General features: G+C 36.0%; 1 protein-coding gene across 3 annotated transcripts in view; it reads left to right on the forward strand.

The window, feature by feature from the left end:
* Nucleotides 1-20,531, forward strand: part of LOC150078920 (septin-7-like) — a 510,661-nt gene that overhangs the window by 275,717 nt on the left and 214,413 nt on the right. For all 3 annotated transcript variants that reach the window (XM_090382840.1, XM_090382838.1, XM_090382839.1), the window contains 2 exons: nucleotides 5,352-5,458; nucleotides 19,695-19,795. In XM_090382840.1, coding sequence (XP_090238966.1) covers nucleotides 5,352-5,458; nucleotides 19,695-19,795 — 208 coding nt within the window. The remainder of the gene's footprint in view (nucleotides 1-5,351; nucleotides 5,459-19,694; nucleotides 19,796-20,531) is intronic.

Below are 20,531 nucleotides of genomic sequence, written 5' to 3' on the forward strand. Positions count from 1 at the left end.
CCATACTTGCTCCTGTTGAATATGGTGGATAGCAGGTTAAGTGCTAGACAGAACCACGATGGGCTCAGGGTATCTCCCTGAAAGATTCCTCTCCTGATGGGGATTGGCCTTGTTTTGATGTTTTCGACCTTAATGGTGGCACTCCATTTTGCCATTGTTTCTCCTAGGAAGTTTGTCACTATCGGATTGACTTTGTAGATGTTTATCACCCCTATTAGCCAGTTATGAGGCACAGAGTCGAAGGCCTTGCGGTAATCGATGTAGGCTGTGTACATGTTGTTGGCACTTCTTGTAGGCTTGCTCCATAACCACGGTATGAGGATTAATTGCTCCTTGCATTCTTTGCTCAGCCACTTGCATCCTTTCTGCTGTTCGACCATTATGTTCTGGCTTTCCAATTGGTCTGATATCTTCTTGGTTATGTAGCTGGTCAGGATCTTGTACATTGTTGGGAAGCAAGTGATTGGCCTATATTTCACCAGGTTTCTTTTATCTTCGTCTTTAGGCTTCAGATATGTGATTCCTTGAGTGAGAAACTTTGGGATTGTGTCTGGGTGCATTATCATTTGGGTGAACTGCTCTGTCAAGTGCTTGTGTGTGCAGGTGAACTTGTACCAGTAGTTGTGGACATTATCTATTCTTGGAGTTCGCCAGTTGTGAGAGTTCTTGATCGTCTGTTTTACTTCTTCTTCCCGAATCTCCCACTCTCTCATTTCTTGTACTTCCTTGGTTTTCTTGTGTTCTAGTTCTATCCAGGGTGCTCGTCTGTTATGTCTTACTTCCCTGCTCCATATATTTCCCCAGAACTCCTCAATCATCTTCTTCTCTGGTGGTCCATTCTGTTCTTTCCTGTCTTCTCCGAGATTCCTGTAGAAACCTCTTTGGTCCTCATTGAAGATTCGGTTGTTTAATTTCCTCTGGTAGCTCTCTTTGTATTGGCGTAGTCTCTTGCTGAGTGCAAGGTGGTTCTGCTTCAATGTGTCCAAGTACTCTCCTATTCTCTGATTTTTTGTTTCATGTTTGCTATGGATGCTGTCTCTCTTGAGGATTCTCTTCACTTTTCCAATTAATTTCTTACTCCTATTGCCCCGTTGGTACTGGGTCAATTGGACTATCTTGACTCTTCTATCTTCTGCTGAAGTTTTCTTTCCCAAGCTGGTGGTTCCTTCTGTTTTCGGTTCTTCTGCTGCTGGTCTCTCGCTTCTCTTCCGTTAATCCTCGTGGCTGCTACCGCAGCACAATACATGGCTGTGTGGATGGCCTCCAGTGTTGCACCATTGTTGTCGAGGTAATGTGGTATTATGTGCCGATTCAGGTGGTCTGTGACTCTCCACAAGGTTCTATTCGGCCTCTGCTTCGGTATCACATGAGTCTTTGTGGGTCCATTCCTTTGAATTCTGTTAGGGCCTTCTTCCACTTATTCTCTATTCTGGATATCATGACCTTGTCTCTTTCCACTTCAGCTGCTGTGGGTTGTATTTCTTCTTGATCTTCTTCCTCTGGTTCGGTGGTGGTATGTTCTTCCTTCCGTGGTTCCGTATTCTTTAACCTTTGTAGTTGATCGCTCATGTCCTGCTTGATTTTTTTCCAAGATTGCAGGAGCTATCAGATTCTTCGTGATGATGGTCCTTCTCTGATCCGCTATTTGCTGTTCGGTAACCTGAATATCCAGGAATCGTTATTATTATTATTTATTATTATTTTTTTTTTTTATATGCAAGAAAGAAGTTTGTGATTGAGATATTTTTTTAAACATTATCGTAAATTCTGGATTATGATATCAACTGTGTAGACCCATGTTCAGTCTAAGGTTGTTTCTCTTTTTTATTAACTCATAAAAACTTCATTACCATTAGTAGAGGCAGATGATGCAAGAAAACAAGCTTATGCAGCATCAGCCAAAAAAAAAAAGAAGAGGAAAAAAAAAGAAGAAAACTCTCCCATTTCACCCCTCCGTTCGTTCCAAGTACCAGTCCAGCCCAGCTTTAAATTTATTTAGGCTATCAACTTCCACAACAAAGGATCAAAGTCTGTTCCACCAACCAACTACCCGCTGGCTAAAGGCAAACTTACACACATCTATCCTACATCTGTCTTTCCTCAATCTGATGCCTGGTCTCCAGAAACTGTAATTTGCAAAACTTAAGCCTTTCTTCGTAAGAGCAACACTTTGTTCCATTCACTAATCTTGTTGCCCTTCTCTGTACTCGTTCCAACATCTCTACATCCTTCTTAAAATGGGGCTGCCTGACCACCTTATACAAGGAATAATCACCTCCTTATCCCTGCTAGAAAAATTCCTGTATATCATTGACAAGACACCATGAGCTACTCTTACAGCCCATCTGCACTGCTCAGAAAACTTCATATTTGCCTGCACAATTACCCCCTGGTCCTTTTCGTTCTCTACCATTGTCAGTGTAGTACCACAGAGTTGATACGTTACTCTGAGGTTACTGCTTCCCATAGGTAGTACTTTACATTTGTCAATGTTAAACTTCATTTGCCGCCTCTCAGCTGATCTGCTCAACTTTTCTAGATCCTGTTGCAGCAGCGTACTGTCATTAGTGTCCTTAACAACTCTGCCAATCTTTGTATCATCTGCAAACTTCAACATTAAGCTTGATATGCTATCATCAGTGTCATTTATAAATACAGAAAACAACAATGGACCCAACACTGAACCCTGCAGGACTCCACTAATAACAGCATGATGAACAGCAACCATTGATTACCACTCTCTGTCTTCTCCCACTCAACCATCCATTTATCAATAGCAGCAATTTGCCTCCAGTGACACACACTGCTCTAATTTCTTCAGCAGTCTTCCATGTGTAACAGTATCAAAAGCCTTTCTAAGATCCAAATATATGATATCAAAGTTATTCCCTGCACCCAGTTCCTTTGCCACATCACCCAGTGCCACATCATAGTATCCAATCAAATTGGTAAGGCACGACTTTCCCTTAACAAAACTGTTGTGTCCCTGCTATAAGTGTCTAGATGATCATGCAGTTCTTCTTTTACCAGTGCTTCCATTAATTTTCCTAGAACAGAAGTTAAACTAACAGGTCTATAATTATTAGTGTCACCCTTTGATCATCCTTTTTGAATTGTGGTGACATTTGCACATTTCCAGTCCATGGGTACCTCCCCTGAGTCGAGAGAAGCTCTCATAATTATGGCTAAGGGTTTGCTTACTTCCTTTAATATTACTGTATAGATCCCATCCACCCCAGGTGCCTTTTTTTATGTTTATCTTCAACAATTTCTCCTCCACTTTCCTCTCAGTTATTACAAAATCATCTAGCTCACTGCCAGAGTTCAATTCACCTCTGACATTCCTCTCCCTAAATAACTTGTTTTTAGATCTGGACATGGTGGCCTAATTAATTAGGTCACTGAGATGTTAAATTTTTAGATATTACCTGGTCTTGGCGCATTATAGCCTTAGTTGCTAATGCGCCAATAAAATTCAAACCAAACCAAACCCTAAATAACTCCTCATGTGTGAATATAGATGCAAAATATTCATTTAGTTTGTTAGCCACCTGAGCAGGATTATCAACAGTTGAACCATTAATATATCCAGTGGACAAATGTGATTCATCCCTTTCCTTCTATAGTTTACATAAGTAAATAACTCTTTGCTGTTTTTCTTTGCATCCTTTGTCAAGATTTCTCATAATCTGCCTTTGCCTGCCTAATCTCCTTTGTGACTTGGTTACAGACCCGCTTATATCTATCATAAGCTTCCATGTCACCCATTAATTTATATGTATTCCATGCATTTTTCTTCTCTGCCATATGTTTAATTAGTTCATCTGACATCCATTTAGGCCTAAACATTGAACAATATTTCTTAGTTGGTATGTAAAGCCTAGTAGCTTCCAAGATTAATTCTTTGAATGCTTCCCATTTTGAATTTGCTGTTCGTAACATCATCAGTTGGTCCCACCGTTTAGAATTTAAATACTGTCTCAGACCACCATAGTCGCCTTTACGAAAGCAAAAACCCTCCCTTTACCCCTGATGTCAGTTGCCTCTTTGATAAATCCCACTTCAGAACACTGTGATCACTGCCACTTAGTGGTTCCTTTATCTGCAGATTCTTAATGCATGAAGAATCACTACTGATAATCAGATCAAGAGTGTTACTCCTAGTTGCCTCCCAAACATGCTGATGTAGAAAACAATCATCCAAATCATCTAATTCTTCCTTGAATTTATTCAAACTAGCTACTTCCACAACAATGGATGGAAGGTTGTTCCAACAATCAGCCACCCACTAACTAAATCTAAACCTTATATCTGTTTTGCAACTATTTTTCTTCAGTTTGAATTTATGCCTCCTCTTGTGTATCAAAAGGAAGAGTGCTATCAGCTCATTGAGTTTGCTCAATCCATTTAAAACCTTAACAAACCCCAATCAGATCACCCCACAGGTGCCCATTCTCCAGATGCTGTAATTTGCAGAACTGAAAGCATTCTTGGTAAGATCATCCTTTTATTCTCTTTACCAATCTAATCCCATTTCCTTTCTTTGCACCTATTCCAGGATATCTACAACCTTCGTAAAATGTAGCCTTCAGACTTGTATACCTTACTCAGGATCCACCCTAACTATTGCCCTGTACAATTCAATAATCACCTTCTTATCCCTGATAGCAAAGTTCTTGTATATATCAGAATAGTTCCTGTATATATGTGTCTCAAAACATTGCAAAAACCCATGATCTGTCCTGGCAGCCTGTATGTATTGCTCAGAGAGCTTCATATCTGAACTTCATATTTTTAGAATCATTACTCTGTATGCCACCTTACTCATTGTGTTTCATGGCATTTGATATAACCATAGCTTTTGTCAACCACATGATATTTGTTTATATCAATGTTGAAGTAACAGTGAATAGACTATAGTTAATTGGAATTTCTTTTCATAGTTTAAATTCTAGTTAACTATAATTTTGATTATAAATGTGGAATAAGTTTCTGATTAGCAAAGTTTGGTTTTTGCGGGCTGCTAGTCATTTTTAACTTTGAGCTTACAAACTCCCTTAAAGAAAAACTTGAGCCATTTTTTGTAATTCATCATCAGAATTAACTGACATCAAATCAGTTATTTTAATAATGATGTTACCACCCGGAGAGGCTGTAATTGCTTAATATAACTGGAACTTGGATCATTGGTGCATTTTGTACAGCATATTATAATTTCATAAATATTTATTTAATTGAACTCATTTATTGGGTGGCTGTAATTTTACAGTACTATCTTAGTATATAAGCTTATCTAATCAATGTATTTCATAGAAAATGAAAGATAATGTGTACTTATAATAATTAATTAGGTGAATCTGGTTTGGGAAAATCAACACTTATTAATTCCATGTTCCTGACAGACATCTATTCAAATGAATATCCTGGTCCATCACAGAGGATAAAAAAAACAGTCCATGTATGTATATTTGGAAACTTTTTTTTTTTTTTTTGTTTTTTATTGTTAGCATTTTGTGTGTGTGTGTGTGTGTGTGTGTGTGTGTGTGTGTGTGTGTGTGTGTGTGTGTGTGTGTGTGTAATAAATGATTTATTTTAATGAATCCTAATGGGGTTGTGACCTTTAAAATTATTATCTTCCTTTTCATTATTAATCATTGTAGTTACCAGTCTATTGGTTATCAGACTTTTTGGCAGTTCATAAGCTGAGAGTTAACAAACTTAATTAATAAATGAAGAATGCCAATAAATATAGACATGGATACAATTGAAATAATTTTTCATCATCATCTTTTCTGTGCTTTTGACAAGTTACAGGTAGAGTCATGCATTTACTTTTAAGTCTTAATAGCATTTTTGAATCTGTATTCAGTAACATAATACAGTTGTATTTCATTAATGTTGATACCTGCCAAATATTAAAAGGTCAGTTTAATTTATGTTATCCAGAATTTAAATTATGCTTCATATGAATTTCCAAGACTAATGCATACATTTTTGAGATTTAATTGATTTTTTTTGCTGGCGTGTTCAACTTATCTGTTGTTACGACTAAAATTCATTAGATATTTTTGCATTAACAACCATATTGTACCAGATACAGGTATTTGGATTTTTTTTTTTTTTTTTTGTTTGTTTTTTTGGAATTTCATCTAGTTTTATTTTTGAAAGTGAGTAAAACACTGACAGCATAAGGCTGTGGACAGAATAATCAGATATGTAGTGACATGCAGTTATATGAGTAATGCGTGATTATTATTGTAACATGTTCCCTGTTTAATGCAGAAGTAATGTTTGTGTTACTGAGCACTGCTACAAGGCAGAGGGTATAGTAATGTGAGTGCTGCAAGGATTTTCTTAAATACAGTAAAAATAACTCATTGCTTTCCATTTATTTGCTATAAACTGGATTTTTTTTAGTGTGGAAGATTAATATTAAAATTAGTATATGAAAAAAAGGTGTTTACCATATTTAATAGTATTAAAAGTGGAGAGTATTCTTAATTATTGTAATGATAAATAATAATTTTTTTTCTAGATAAGTAGTTGCTAATTTAGTCATAATTGTTATAAAAATGTAAATAATATTGTTTTTTCCCTGAACTAACAATTTTTTGATGAATCATCTTATTTCTTTTCCTCCCCCACACACAACCATTTTTCCAGTTTTCATTTTTTAAAGTATTTTTTGTTCTTTGAATTTAATGACTCTTACTTTCCTGAGCTACACTGTACAGAAGCCTTTATATTTTAAAACTGTTATCTGTTAAATAAGAGTCAAACTTTGCTCCCATTGAAGTACGTAATACTTCACTCTTTCTCTTTGCATGTCTGTTGCAAATTGATATCCCGAACATCTGCCTTAAGTCATAAAATATAAAGAAACTCCTAATGTGCGTTGTCATTTGTGAAGCATTATCATCTAATGTCCATTATTCCAGTTCTGTACAAGAAAGAGAGCCATTCACTGACTATCTAATGCTTTTGTCACAGTCTTATTGGCTTTGATCTGTCAATAATGTATATTTTGATGTGCTTTCTGATATATATTTTTTCGAGTAAATTATGCATTTTTTTTTTTTTTTTAAGGTAAGCATTAGTAATTTTTATTGGTAATTCAATTATTTTTTAGTCTAGAGTAGTGTTTTTCAAACTTACAATAATCATGTACCCCCTTTGAGAGTATAGTTTTACTAGCTTACACCTTCTCAGGCAAAGATTTAATACTTACTATTTTGGTATTAAAATGTATAAATTTTAATGAAGTTGAAATTGTTACATACCATGCACATTTTTAATATTTTACTTGACAACTTGCAACGTTCAATGAGTAATAAATGATTAGTTAAAATTTAACAAAGTACGCTTTTTATGAAGACTATTGTCACTGGCATTCTAAAATTAACCCAGTTACTGTTTATACAACACAGGAAAGTTCATTTGCAGAAAGGGGGACAACAAGCAGTAAACAAACAGTGCACTTTCTCTGAGTTAATATGCATATACCGGATCAAAGAGTATAGTTTAACAAAATTAGATGGGGAGGTGGAACCCACGAAATCACAGATTATATAGTTCTATTGTTTTTTATGATTCAATGAACTGAAATTGTGATTCTAATAGAAGTTTCACACACTGCAATGTATAAAGGGTTTGGATTTTCAAGTTTTGCTTTGTTAAAGCTGCTAATTCAATTAACCAACAATTGAACTGATTTCTATAAAGCAGAATCCATTGTACAAAATTTTATTCAGTTGTTTTCTGCAGCCAAAAACCTATGAGAAAATAAAAAAAAAAAAATTCTGCTGTATACCCTTTAAAACCCTTCCATGTACCACTGGGAGTATGCATACACACTTTGGGAAATACTGGTCTAGAGGCTGCTTTTGCTTTTTTTATTTATTTATTTTTTGTTTATAAATGACTATTACTGAATAAGAATAAATACAATACACAAAATTTTAATGCATTGATGTTTCGAAGGCTTAAAATTCTTGTCGTTTGAATGATTAAATGGAGCTGCAGCATTTCGTCTGCTATAAAGGATTATGTAAGTGGGATCATCTAGTCCTCCACATCAGGGGTTCTTAACCTGTGGGTCCCGACCCCTCTGGGGATTACAAAAAAGAATCTGGGGTCACTAATAATTTTGTCTTATCAAAAAGGATTGTGGATAAAAAAAAGTTTAAGAACCTGTACTCCACATGACTGAAATTGCTAGGAACACCGTAGCTGTTTCATCCATCCAATTTAAATGAAAATAAAGTAATTTGATGGAAATGTAATGAAGACTTGCAACAAAAACAATTCTGCCATAATTTATATATGGCAGAATTGGCATATATATTCTGTTCTCCATTTTACTACAGAACTTTTTGGATGGCTAGTGACACCTTTGAAGATAAAGAAAATAAAGGAAAACTTGAAAGGGAATGTTATAGATAAGAAACACTAAACATAGCACAGAAATAATGCAGGAAATTAATTCTACAATTGTGGTTATACTTAGGCAAGATGCAATTTTGCTTAATAAGTACCAAGATAACTCCAATATTCAAAATAAAATAAAATAAGAAAAAGACAACATTGCCACTCACCCTCTAGCAGTGCAGATGTAGTCCTCTTCCCAAATAGACACACCACTCAAATCCACCAAAGCAGGTGTGCCACTTCCATAATAAATTAAGTAAACAAATGAAGACATTAGCATTAGCAAAGACACATGATGCAAGCTTATATAGCATCAGCCAAAAAAAAAAAAAAACCCTTATTTCACCCATCCACTCACTCCAAATGTTTGTCAAGTTCTGCCTTGAATCTATTCAAGCTATCAACTTCTACAACAACAGATGGAAGCCTGTTCCAGCAGTCAACCACTCACTGGCTAAAGGCAAACTTTCGCATATCTATCCTACAACTGTCTTTCCTCAATTTGAATTTATGCCCTCTCAGGTGATTATTCTGAGCAAGAGCATCAGCATTGAGCATGCTCAAACCATTCAAGGCTTTATACACCTCAATCAGATCACCTCGCAGGTGCCTAGTCTTTAGACACTGTAATTTGCAAAACTTAAGCCTTTCTTCGTAACAGCAACCCAAGATGGAGAACTTACAAATATCACTCCTTCAGAAGGACATCAGCACTGGCAAATTCCAAACAGGATGACAGAATCATATTTCCGTCACTGATTGCTATACAGCCAATTGTCAAGGAATGTCCTATACGATCTAAACACAGAAAGAAAATAATGAACTAAACTCAAAATCATAACAAATGCCAATGCCACCTCTTTATAGCTTAAATGAGCAAACAAAATATAAATTCGAATGTTGGTTCAGCCTCAGTTGGCTGAACAGGTCAGGTCTAAACCAAACAGAAAGATAAAAATTAACCTTAAAACTAAATAATAAACAGAACTAACATAAAATAATTAATTAAAATGTAATTTGGTTGTATTAGTTCATCTTTATAGTAAAATTATTTTTGATATGGATGTAACATAGTCCCTTATATTGTGTTTTGATTTATATTTCTTCTCTTGATCTTTCCTCTTTATTTGAATACTCATGGCCATCACTTGCTTTCTTCATTATGTTTTAATTTAATCTGTCAGTGGGTTTGATTTATATGCTTGTTTATATTTCATTTATTTATGTTTATTCTGTTTATTATTATTTATTTTCAAGGTTAAGTTGCATATTTGTGTTTGGCTGTATAGCAAAGAGTTGGCTCGGACAATGTTGATATTTGAATTTCATTTGTTACATTTGCTTATTTAATGTAGAGGGCTGTGGCCATGGCATTCATTGCGATTTTGAATTTAGTTGGTTATTTTCTTTTCATGTTCAGATAGTAACATCCATTGATATTTGGCTGAATTTGGTCAACACCAAAATGTGACCCTTTTCAGAGTTCATAAGTGCTGTTGAGCCTTTAAAAAGAGGCAGTGCTTGCGAGTTCCCTATTTTTATTTGTTTATTTCATTTTTTATGAAAGTGACACTGATGCTTTTGGTGAGTGTGATGGCATCTCCTTGGGCAGATGGCATGTAGTTAGCATTGCTGAGAGTGAGTGTTGCTTTTGTCTTTTTCTTGTTTTATTTTATTTTGAATATTGCAGTTGCATTGGTACTTTAAGTATAACCTTACTGTTGTATTAATTTGTTATATTATTTTTGTGGTGTATTTACTGTTCCTTTTTTCTGTAATAGTCTTGGAGACATAATCACATTAGTCTTTACATTAAAGCTGAAAAGAATTGTTAGTCTGGCTTTGCTGTGAAGGTTTAGTGTAGGTGTACAACTAATGATTAAAATCAGTAAAAATTAATATGACAAACATACTGCTGTCACTAGGAAATTTTATTTCCTAGTGACTGGATTATAAAATTATAATAATTTTATAATCCAGTCACTTATAAATTTCAAATTGTAAAATTTCATTCTAGTAAGTAGAAATATTAGAAATGATATAAAAGTAATCAAAAGTACAGCGTCTGTCTCTTTCATGAAGGTTTAGTGTAGGTGTACAACTAATGATTAAAATCAGTAAAAATTAATATGACAAACTTACTGCTGTCACTAAGAAATTATAAAATTTCACTCAAATAACTAGAAATATTAGAAATAATATAAAAGTAATCAAAGTACAGCCTCTGTTGTCTCTTTCATATTATTCTGGTATATTTATAGTTATACAAGTGGAATTATGTAATTTCCTAGTGAGCAGCAAAAGTATCATCTTTTTAGTTGTTGCCAGTTTAATTTGACTATTTGTACACTTACACTGTATCTTTCAGCCTAGATAGGCATTAACTGTCTCTTTCAAGTTTTTCTCTTACTACACAAGTATCTGATCATTCAGAGCAGTGTTGGAAAATCACTATTTTCACCAGTCTTTTTCTCCAAGCTTAGCAAGTGAGATAGCTGCGTTCTTTCTATGTCATGTGGAGGATGAATGATATCACTTACGAAATCCTCTTGAGCAGATGAAACTCAACTTCATTCGCTCATTTGATGGTTGGATTTTGTATCGTATTTATCTGGGTTTAAATTCTTTCAGTAACTAGATAAAAAATTCTTAGAAAGGCCACTTCAGTTGAAGTTGTGATTATCAAGTCTCATGTGGAGAAAGAAAGCCCCCACGAGTTATTCCGAGTTTTTTAACCCACAAAATATGCATACTGAACCTTAAATACATGCAGCATATAGTTGAAAATTCACATGTCCCTACTATTACCATAAGAACAGATGCTCTGTGACCACTACAGGTGATCTACTAAGGATCCTCTTACCCAGTGGTGTCCAACCTTTTCCCGTACAGAGGCCATATTCAAAGTTAAATTTGTTTCATAGGCCACACTGGGTGATTCAAGAAAAATTGGTGTGTTAAATTTTTAGTGAAGTGGTTGCGCATACACTTTTGCGCAGCCACCAAGGTCAAGCAGAAGTCACACCATAATTGGAATCTCGGAACATTTTGATAGCACCTCATATATATGCACTCTTCTGATCGGACATGCCCATATTTGATACAGAAGATATAGAATTCATGACACCAACACATGGCTTTGTAACTTCAACACTCTCGCATATTCGCCGCAAAGAGCAACACAGTATTTTAAATTTGTTTATTTCCACTTATTTTAGTGTTGATTGTACATGGTTTTTGAAATAATTAAAATGTAAAGTGCTGCTTTAGTTGCATGGGCCGTATAAAAATTATTCGCAGGACAGATATGGCCCGCAGCTGTGGACCACAATTTGTACACCACTGCTCTAACCAATGTCCACATGTTTTCCTGTTTTTAATGGTTCCAACTATGCAATATATAAGTGATTCCCAAACTATCCACAGAGCCAAGGGTCTCCACAGAAACCTTCTCTAATGATGAATTTTAATTTTACAGAACTCTCTGAAGTATTATTTCTTTAAGAGAAATGAAAGGTTTTCTATAATTGTGTGATACTTTCTGTTGTGTATTATACATTGTTTATTTTGGCAGCACTGCCATTAATTTCTCAGTTTAATGAATGACATGTTTTCTACACCAACATGTTAAAGAGGCAACAAGAAAATGCAATATTCTTTATCTGGTGGTGCCTCTGTAGCCAGGTGGGAAGAAGCAGCAGTGCGTAGCACACGCTTCTTGATTAGAAAGGGGTTCGAGCCCATCACCACCAAATACAGAGGATGCGGGAAGGTCAGGGAATGACCACCGCATATCCCAGAGCAATATGGCCTTAGTTGCTAATGCTCCTAAAAACCAAACAACAACTTTATCTGGTTATCAGCAGGAATTCATCCTGTATTAAGAATCTTCAAGTAAAGGAACCTATAGGTGCAGTGATCTTAGCATATCGGTGTGGAATTTATTTAAAGAAATAACTACTGTAGAAAGTAAAGGGAAGGGTTTTTATTTTCACAAGGTAATTATAATGGGCTCAGACATTCTTTAAACTCTTTTCAATGTGACCAACTGATAACGTTGAAAAATGTAAATGCCAAATGGGAAGTGTTCAGAGAAGTAATCATAGAGGCCACCAAGCGTTTTATACTAATTGAGAGATATTGTTCAAGACAAAAATCTACATGGCTGTCAGATGAACTGATGAGCTTAATAGCATAGAAAAAATATACAAGGAATGATTATAAATTGTCAGGATATACAGTCACACAATAAGTACAAACTAGGGAATAGCTGCCAACTCTCTAGGTTTACATCGTAGAATCCATGTCTTTTACTTTGACCCTTCTACAAGTTACCATCATAATATAGTCGATGACCAAGAGTTTTTCCACATTTTTCTTTTCTCACATACACACAAATAAACAAATGAATAATAAAACTACATTTAAAATTTTTTTTTTTATTTTTGTTAATGAATTGTCCATCAGGTGTGCTATGGTAGTCTACATTGCAAAATATAAGCACATAATAATAGCATTGTTCTCTGTAATGTGTGACATTTCATCAGACTTCTGTGGTGCAAAAACATTGCAGCGTAATCAGTGTCTTTCAGTAAGATGCCAAAGATATATGATGTAACATTTCAATTAATGGGTGCTGCTCTTCGTGGACTAATGTTATTAGTGGAGTCCCACAGGGTTCGGTGTTTAAATTCAGTTTTTAAATTCTGTACAGTGGGATCAACTGACGATATTACCAACAGTAAATTCTAAGTGGGAAGCATTCAAGGAATTAATCATGGGTGCTACTAAAAGTTTCATACCTATTAAGAAATATTGTTCAAGGTTTAGGCGTAAACGGTTATCAAATAAACTAATGAGACTCGTGACAGAGAAGAAAAATGCATGGGATGCATATAAATTATCAAGCGAACTCAGAAGCTTATGGCAGATATAAGCTAGTCTGTAATCAGGTTACAAAGGAGGTTAGGCAGGCAAAGGCAGATTATGAGAAATCTTTGGCAAAAGATGCTAAGAAAAACAGCAAGGATTTCTTTACTTATATAAACTCTAAAAGGAAGGGGATGAATCTGATTGGTCCACTTTATATCGGTGGTTCGACTGTTGATGATACTGCTCAGATAGCAAACAAACTGAATGAGTATTTTGCATCTACATTCACACATGAGGAGTTATTAAGTTTTGAAAATGGCAGAAGGTTATCAAATTGTAGCAGGGTGCTTAATGATTTTGTAATAACTGAGAGCAAAGTGGAGGAAAAATTGTTGAAGTTAAACGTAAGAAAGGCACCTGGGGTGGATGGGATCTATCCAGTTATATTAAAGGAGGTGGCAAAGCAACTAAGCAAACCCTTAGCCGTAATTATGAGAGCATCCTTGGACTCAGGGGAGGTCCCCATGGACTGGAGATGTGCAAATGTATCCCCAATTTACAAAGTGGGGGGATCGAAGGGTGACAGGAGTAATTACAGACCAGTTAGTTTAACATCTGTTCCGGGTAAAATAATGGAGTTGCTAGTTAAAGATGCATTGCAGGATCATCTAGACAAGACTCCAGCAGTAATTGAGACACAGCATTGGTTTGTTAAAGGAAAGTCTTGTCTGACAAATTTTATAGGATATTATGATGTGGTTACAAAGGAACTGAATGCAAAAAATAATTTTGATATCATATATTTGGATTTCAGGAAAGCTTTTGACACTGTTGCATATGGAAGACTACTGTACAAATTGGAGCAGAATGGTATTAAGGGTAAGTTGCTACAATGGATAAAAGGATGGTTGAGTGGGAGAAGACAGAGGATGGTAATTAATGGGTGCTGCTCTTCGTGGACTAATGTTATTAGTGGAGTCCCACGGGGTTCGGTGTTGGGTCCTCTGTTGTTTTGTATATTTATCAATGATATTGATGAAGGTATATCAGGCTTAGTGTGGAAGTTTGCAGATGATTCAAAGGTTGGCAGGGTTGTTAATGACAGTAATGGCAGTGTGCTACTGCAACAGGATCTAGATAATTTGGGCAGATGGGCTAAGAAGTGGCAACTGAAGTTTAACCGTGACAAATGCAAAGTACTGCATATGGGTAGAAGTAACCCCAGAGAAATGTACCAACTGTGTGGTACTACACTTAAGGTGGTAGAAAATGAAAAATACCTGGGAGTAATTGTGCAGTCAGATATGAAGTTTTCTGAGCAATGCAGACAGGCTGCCAGGGCAGGTCATGGGGTTTTTTCAATGATATATTTGCTAGCAGGGAAAAGGAAATGATTGTCCCTCTGTATAAGGCAAATGGTCAAGCCACACCTTGAGTACTGCATACAGGTCTGGAGGCCTCATTTTAGGAAGGATGTAGATTTGCTTGAGCATGTACAGAGAAGGGCAACAAGATTGGTGAGGGGAATGAAAGGATCCTCTTACCAAGAGAGGCTTAAGTTCTGCAAATTGCAGTGGCTGGAGACTAGGCACCTGCACAGTGATCTGATTGAGGTGTATAAGGCCATGAATGGGGGCGCCTCCATAGCCGGGTGGGAAGGAGCAGCAGTTTGTAGCACAATTTGGAGGCACTGGTTAAAGACGCACTGCAGGATCATTTAGACAAGACTTCAGTTATAGCTCAGACACAGCATGGTTTTGTTAAGGGGAAGTCTTGCCTGACCAACTTGATTGGATACTATGATGCAGTCACAAAAGAACTGGATGCAGGGAATAACTTTGATATTATATACTTGGATCTTAGAAAGGCTTTTGATACTGTTGCACATGGAAGACTGCTACACAAATTGGAGCAGTGTGACATTGGAGGCAAATTGCTGCTATGGATAAAGGGGTGGTTGAGGGGGAGAAGACAGAGAGTGGTAATCAATGGACACTGCTCATCGTGGACTGATGTTATTAGTGGAGTCCCTCAGGGCTCAGTGTTGGGTCCATTATTGTTTTCTGTATTTATAAATGATATTGATGATGGTATATCGGGATTAATGTCCAAGTTTGCAGACGATACAAAGGTTGGCAGGGTTGTCAAGGACACTACTGACACTATGCTTCTGCAACAGGATCTGGAAAGGTTGAGCAAATGAGAGGTGGCAAATGAAGTTTAACATTGACAAATGTAAAGTACTACACATGGGAAACAGCAACCCCAGAGCAACGTATCAACTCTATGGTACAACACTGACAGTGGTAGAGAATGAAAGGGACTTGGGGGTGGTTGTGCAGGCAGATATGAAGTTCTCTGAGCAGTGCAGACGGGCTGCAAGAGTAGCTCATGGAGTATTGTCAATGATATACAGGAATTTTTCCAGCAGGGATAAGGAGGTGATTATTCCATTGTATAAGGCGATGGTCAGGCCACACCTAGAGTACTGTATACAGGTCTGGAGGCCTCATTTCAAGAAGGATGTAGAGCTGCTGGAACGAGTACAGAGAAGGGCAACAAGATTAGTGAATGGAACAAAGGGGTGCTCTTACGAAGAAAGGCTTAAGTTTTGCAAATTACAGTGTCTGGACACTGGGCACCAGCGAGGTGATCTGATAGAGGTGTATAAAGCCTTGAATGGTTTAAGCATGCTCAATGCTGATGGGATTCTTCCTCTAGCTCAGAATAATCACCTGAGAGGGCATAAATTCAAATTGAGGAAAGACAGATGTAGGATAGACGTGCGGAAATTTGCCTTTAGCCAGCGGGTGGTTGGTTGGTGGAACAGACTTCCATCCCTTGTGGTGGAGGTTGATAGCCTAAATAAGTTTAATGCTCAGCTGGACAGGTATTTTGAACGAACAGAGGGGTGAAGTGGAAGTGTTTTTTTTTTTTTTTTTTTGGCTGATGCTGCATAAGCTTGCTTTCTTGCATCAAATGCCTCTACTAATGCTAATGCTAACTCTTGATTAGACCAGGGTTTGGGCCCATCACAACCAAATACGGAGGATGCGGAAAGGTCAGGGAATGACCATCGCATATTCCCGGAGCAATTTGGCCTTAGTTGCTAATGCTCCAAAAAAAAAAAAAAAAACCAAACCAAATAACAAGCCTTGAATGGGTTGAGCACGCTGAATTCTGATGGGATTCTTCAGAATTCAGTGTGATTTTATGCCCTCTTGTTCAGATTATGAACCTAAGAGGGCATAAAATCAAATTAAGAAAAGACAGATGTAGAATAGATGTGTGGAAATTTGCCTTTAGCCAGCGGGTGGTTAATTGCTGGAACAAACTTCCATCTGTCATTGTGGAAGTTGATAGGTTAAATAAATTTAAGGAGGAACTGGACAGGCATTTGGAGGGAATGGTGTGATTTTTTTTTTTTTTTTTCTTTTTTCGCTGATGCTGCATAAGCTCAAACACTTACTTTCTTGCATCACATGCTACTACTACTACTGCTACTATTTCAGAAACATATGCACAAGGTTGTGCTGAAAAAGATAACGTGTTTGCCTTGTGTACCATATGTAGTTGTGATATTTCACTTTCAAGTGGTGAAATATGATGTAATCGGACATTTGCATAAACTTATATCGAGAACTGATCCATCATCCAATTCATCATCCAATAATAACGAGTATAGAGCAACAAGATTAGTGAATGGAACAAAGGGTTGCTCTTACAAAGAAAGGCTTAAGGTTTACAAATTACAGTGTCTGGAGACTAGGCACCGGCGAGGTGATCTGATAGAGTTGTATAAAGCCTTGAATGGTTTGAGTATGCTCAATGCCGATGGGATTCTTTCTCTTGCTCAGAATAATCACCTGATAGGGCATAAATTCAAATTGAGGAAAGACAGATGTAGGATAGATGTGTGGAAATTTGCCTTTAGCCAGCAGGTAGTTGGTTGGTGGAACAGACTTCCATCCCTTGTTGTGGAAGTTGATAGCCTAAATAAATTTAAGGCTCAGCTGGACAGGTATTTTGAACGAACGGAGGGGTGAAACGGGAGTGGTTTTTTTGGATGATGCTGCATAAGCTTGCTTCTTGCATCATATGCCTCTACTAATGCTAATGATTCTGAGAACATATTTTTGGAACCAAATTAAAATGATTCAATTTTCAAGAAAAGAAGAAAAAAAAGTTTCCAGTTTCTCAATATCACTGAAGGTAAAGAAATTGATATTTTGCAAATCAGTTCTGTCAGTTTCAATGTGTGAACCTACCAGAAATTAATTGGGGAAGGTCATTATGTGGTTGTTTTTGTAAAAACAGCAATAAACCCACCAGAAACTATTATAAAAGGAGAAAGAATTGAAGTACAGTGGTTCTTGGTCAGAAAAACTTATTGTATTTAATGTGCAAAGAATCCTTCAAAAAAAAAAAAAAAAATGTAGGGCATCAAACAAGATTTCCTGAGCTGTTTCTATTTCTTCATCTTTAAAATGAGTTCCACGAAGGTGTGATTTGATATTTCTGAACAAATAATAGTCACTTAGGGCCAGGTCTGGGCTGTACAGGAATGGTTTAATTGTTCAAAGCCGACCGGGTGGGTCAAGTGCCTGCCTGGCAACCCAAAAGTCGCAGGTTCGAATAATCCCGCCTCAGGCTTGGATCAAAGTACTGCAAAAACCTTGGGAGGTGCATTATGGCCACAGAAGCCGATGCGCCAACAACTAATTTAAAAAAAAAAAAATTGTTCAAATCCATGTTCATTCATTTTAGCCTGTTGCAACCTACAACACACATACCACAATTGACAGAGCTGATATTGATCTTTTTTTTCCTGAATTGCAGTTTTTAACTTTGGCATAAGGCTGGAATAATATTGCCCTCTCATTGTAATTTTAGGTGTAAGGTAATCTGACAACAATCTTTTTGTGTCCCAGAAAATTGGGGCCATCACTTTTCCACTTGATGGTTGGGTTTGAAACTTTTTTCGGGACTGTTGATCTTTGTGCTTCCACTATATGCTTTCTAATTTGGACTGAGGATCAAGAAGTAGCCAAGTTTCATCATCAGTCATCAAATAGGACAAAAATCTGTCTGGATTAGCAAAGATTAATTTTGAATTCTCTTCTAATGGCTTCATCCTCTGAGATTTATCATGGATAGAAAGGTTTCTGAGAACCAATCTTGCATAAACTTCAGATATTTCTGAATATCTGAAGTTTACGTAAGTAGTAAAGCTTGTACACAAACTAGAAGCAGCACAAATGAGATTTTTAAGACCATTATTAGGCTTTACAAGACTAGACCACCAAAGAAACTTAGATATCCGCGAGAAATTAAAAGTAGATAACATAGTAAATGACATACAACGGTATCAGGAAAAATGGATCAGCCACATAGAAAGAATGAACCAGACCAGATCCTAAAATTAGCCTTTAACTACAAACCTACAGGCAAGAGAGATATTGGTCGACCAAGACAATGATGGCAAGATCAAGACCACTTCCAAGAGCCACAACGGAACAGGTCTTAAAAGACCTAAGCCAGTCCAAGTTCGTGATGATGATGATGAGCAAAGCTTGTATTTCAATACAAGTTGAAATACAGCTTAGTATTTCATTTTCCGTCATGGGGACCAGAGTGCCCACAGCGATGTAGACTCTTATCAAATTGAGATAATTTGTTGTATTTCAAGTTTCTTTCTACACTTGTCAGTTTCCCAGACAAGGACCACTGTACATCAGTTCTTTCTGTTTTCATTATAATTGTTGGTTCACATACCACAATTGACAGAGCTGATATTGAAAAACATGTACTGTGCTTCATCTATTTCTTTACTTTCAATAATCCTGGTTCATACTAGAAACTTGTCCATAAAATTTCAGATGTAAAAATGATTCCCTGCTAAATAAAGAAAATTGTGCTATCTCTGCATTTATAAGAACCTAAGTTTTCATTGGGTTACTTGTGCCACTTGTAGTCATATGCAGCAGAGTTCCTCCTCACCGATCAAAAGAACAGAATATTCTTTTCCTACTTTAGACTCTATGACTTTGGCTGTAGAGTTGCCTCTGTTTAAATCAGAGCTACCCTTATCTTTTAGTTTGTTATGGTAATCAGCATCCAAAATGGAAGTAGAAGGTTTAATAACTGTTGGTGTAATGACCTTGGTAAATGAATGTGTGGCATATTTGATTGAAGAAATTTCTTTGCATTTGCAAATTACCTTTTTGGATTTTCAAAATTTTTTTTAAGTGGCCCTAGAAATATACATTCTTGAGTTAGATTTTAAGATAGTCTTGTATTTTCTTAAGATAGAAAATGTTAATGTATATCTTAATATCACTTTTTTCTTAAATAAAAAGACCTGCATACAGAATATATTTTATTATAATTTCTAGGTTGAAACAGCAAAAGTACTTCTAAAAGAAAATGGGGTTAATTTAACATTAACCATAGTAGATACACCAGGATTTGGTGATGCTGTTGACAATTCTGATTGGTATGCATACTTTCATCTTTTTTCAGTTCTTTATTAAGATGCATGTGTTAATTTTTCTTTTTTGTTTATATTTTAAACAAAGTTTAAAATATAAACTTTTTTTTTATCAGTGTAAATCAGATTTAAATTAATAGCTGTTTAAGTTTGCTTAACATTTATATTCCTCATCTCATTTAGCTATATTTGGGATGAAATGCATAGAGGCAAATCATGTATGGATATCTATCAGATATATAATTATATCTGAGTTTATATTTGGAATATAAATTTTGTATGAGCTACACTGTAAAAACCTCATGTTAAAATATTTAACTGATGGTTAAACTCAAATATGTACAAATACTCAAAAGAAATATATATAGAAATAATCCTCATATAACGCGGTAGTTAGGTTCCTATAAAATCTCTTGTAGTGCGAAATCATGTTATACGGAACTAAGAACCAATACAAAAAAGGGAAGTTATATTCCAAAATATAACAAAAATACGCCATTTTTTTTTTTTTTTTTTTAATTTTTTAATTATCGTAAATTTAATTTTTATTAAAAGTAGTAACTGAACAACCATCTTACAAACTGTGATACATAATATGTCAGATAATGTATGTTCATTTAATTTTTTTCCTCTTCATAGCTGCTAAGCACAATCAAATGAGAACATTTGACTGTTGCAAGATATCTTGACTTTTTGAATTTTCTTCTGCAGCATCTAGATTTCGTGTATCTTTAGAAAATAA

This window comes from Mastigoproctus giganteus, chromosome 10, assembly GCF_048544385.1.
Source record: "Mastigoproctus giganteus isolate SK-2022 chromosome 10, ASM4854438v1, whole genome shotgun sequence".
Taxonomy (NCBI): Eukaryota; Metazoa; Arthropoda; class Arachnida; order Uropygi; family Thelyphonidae; genus Mastigoproctus; species Mastigoproctus giganteus.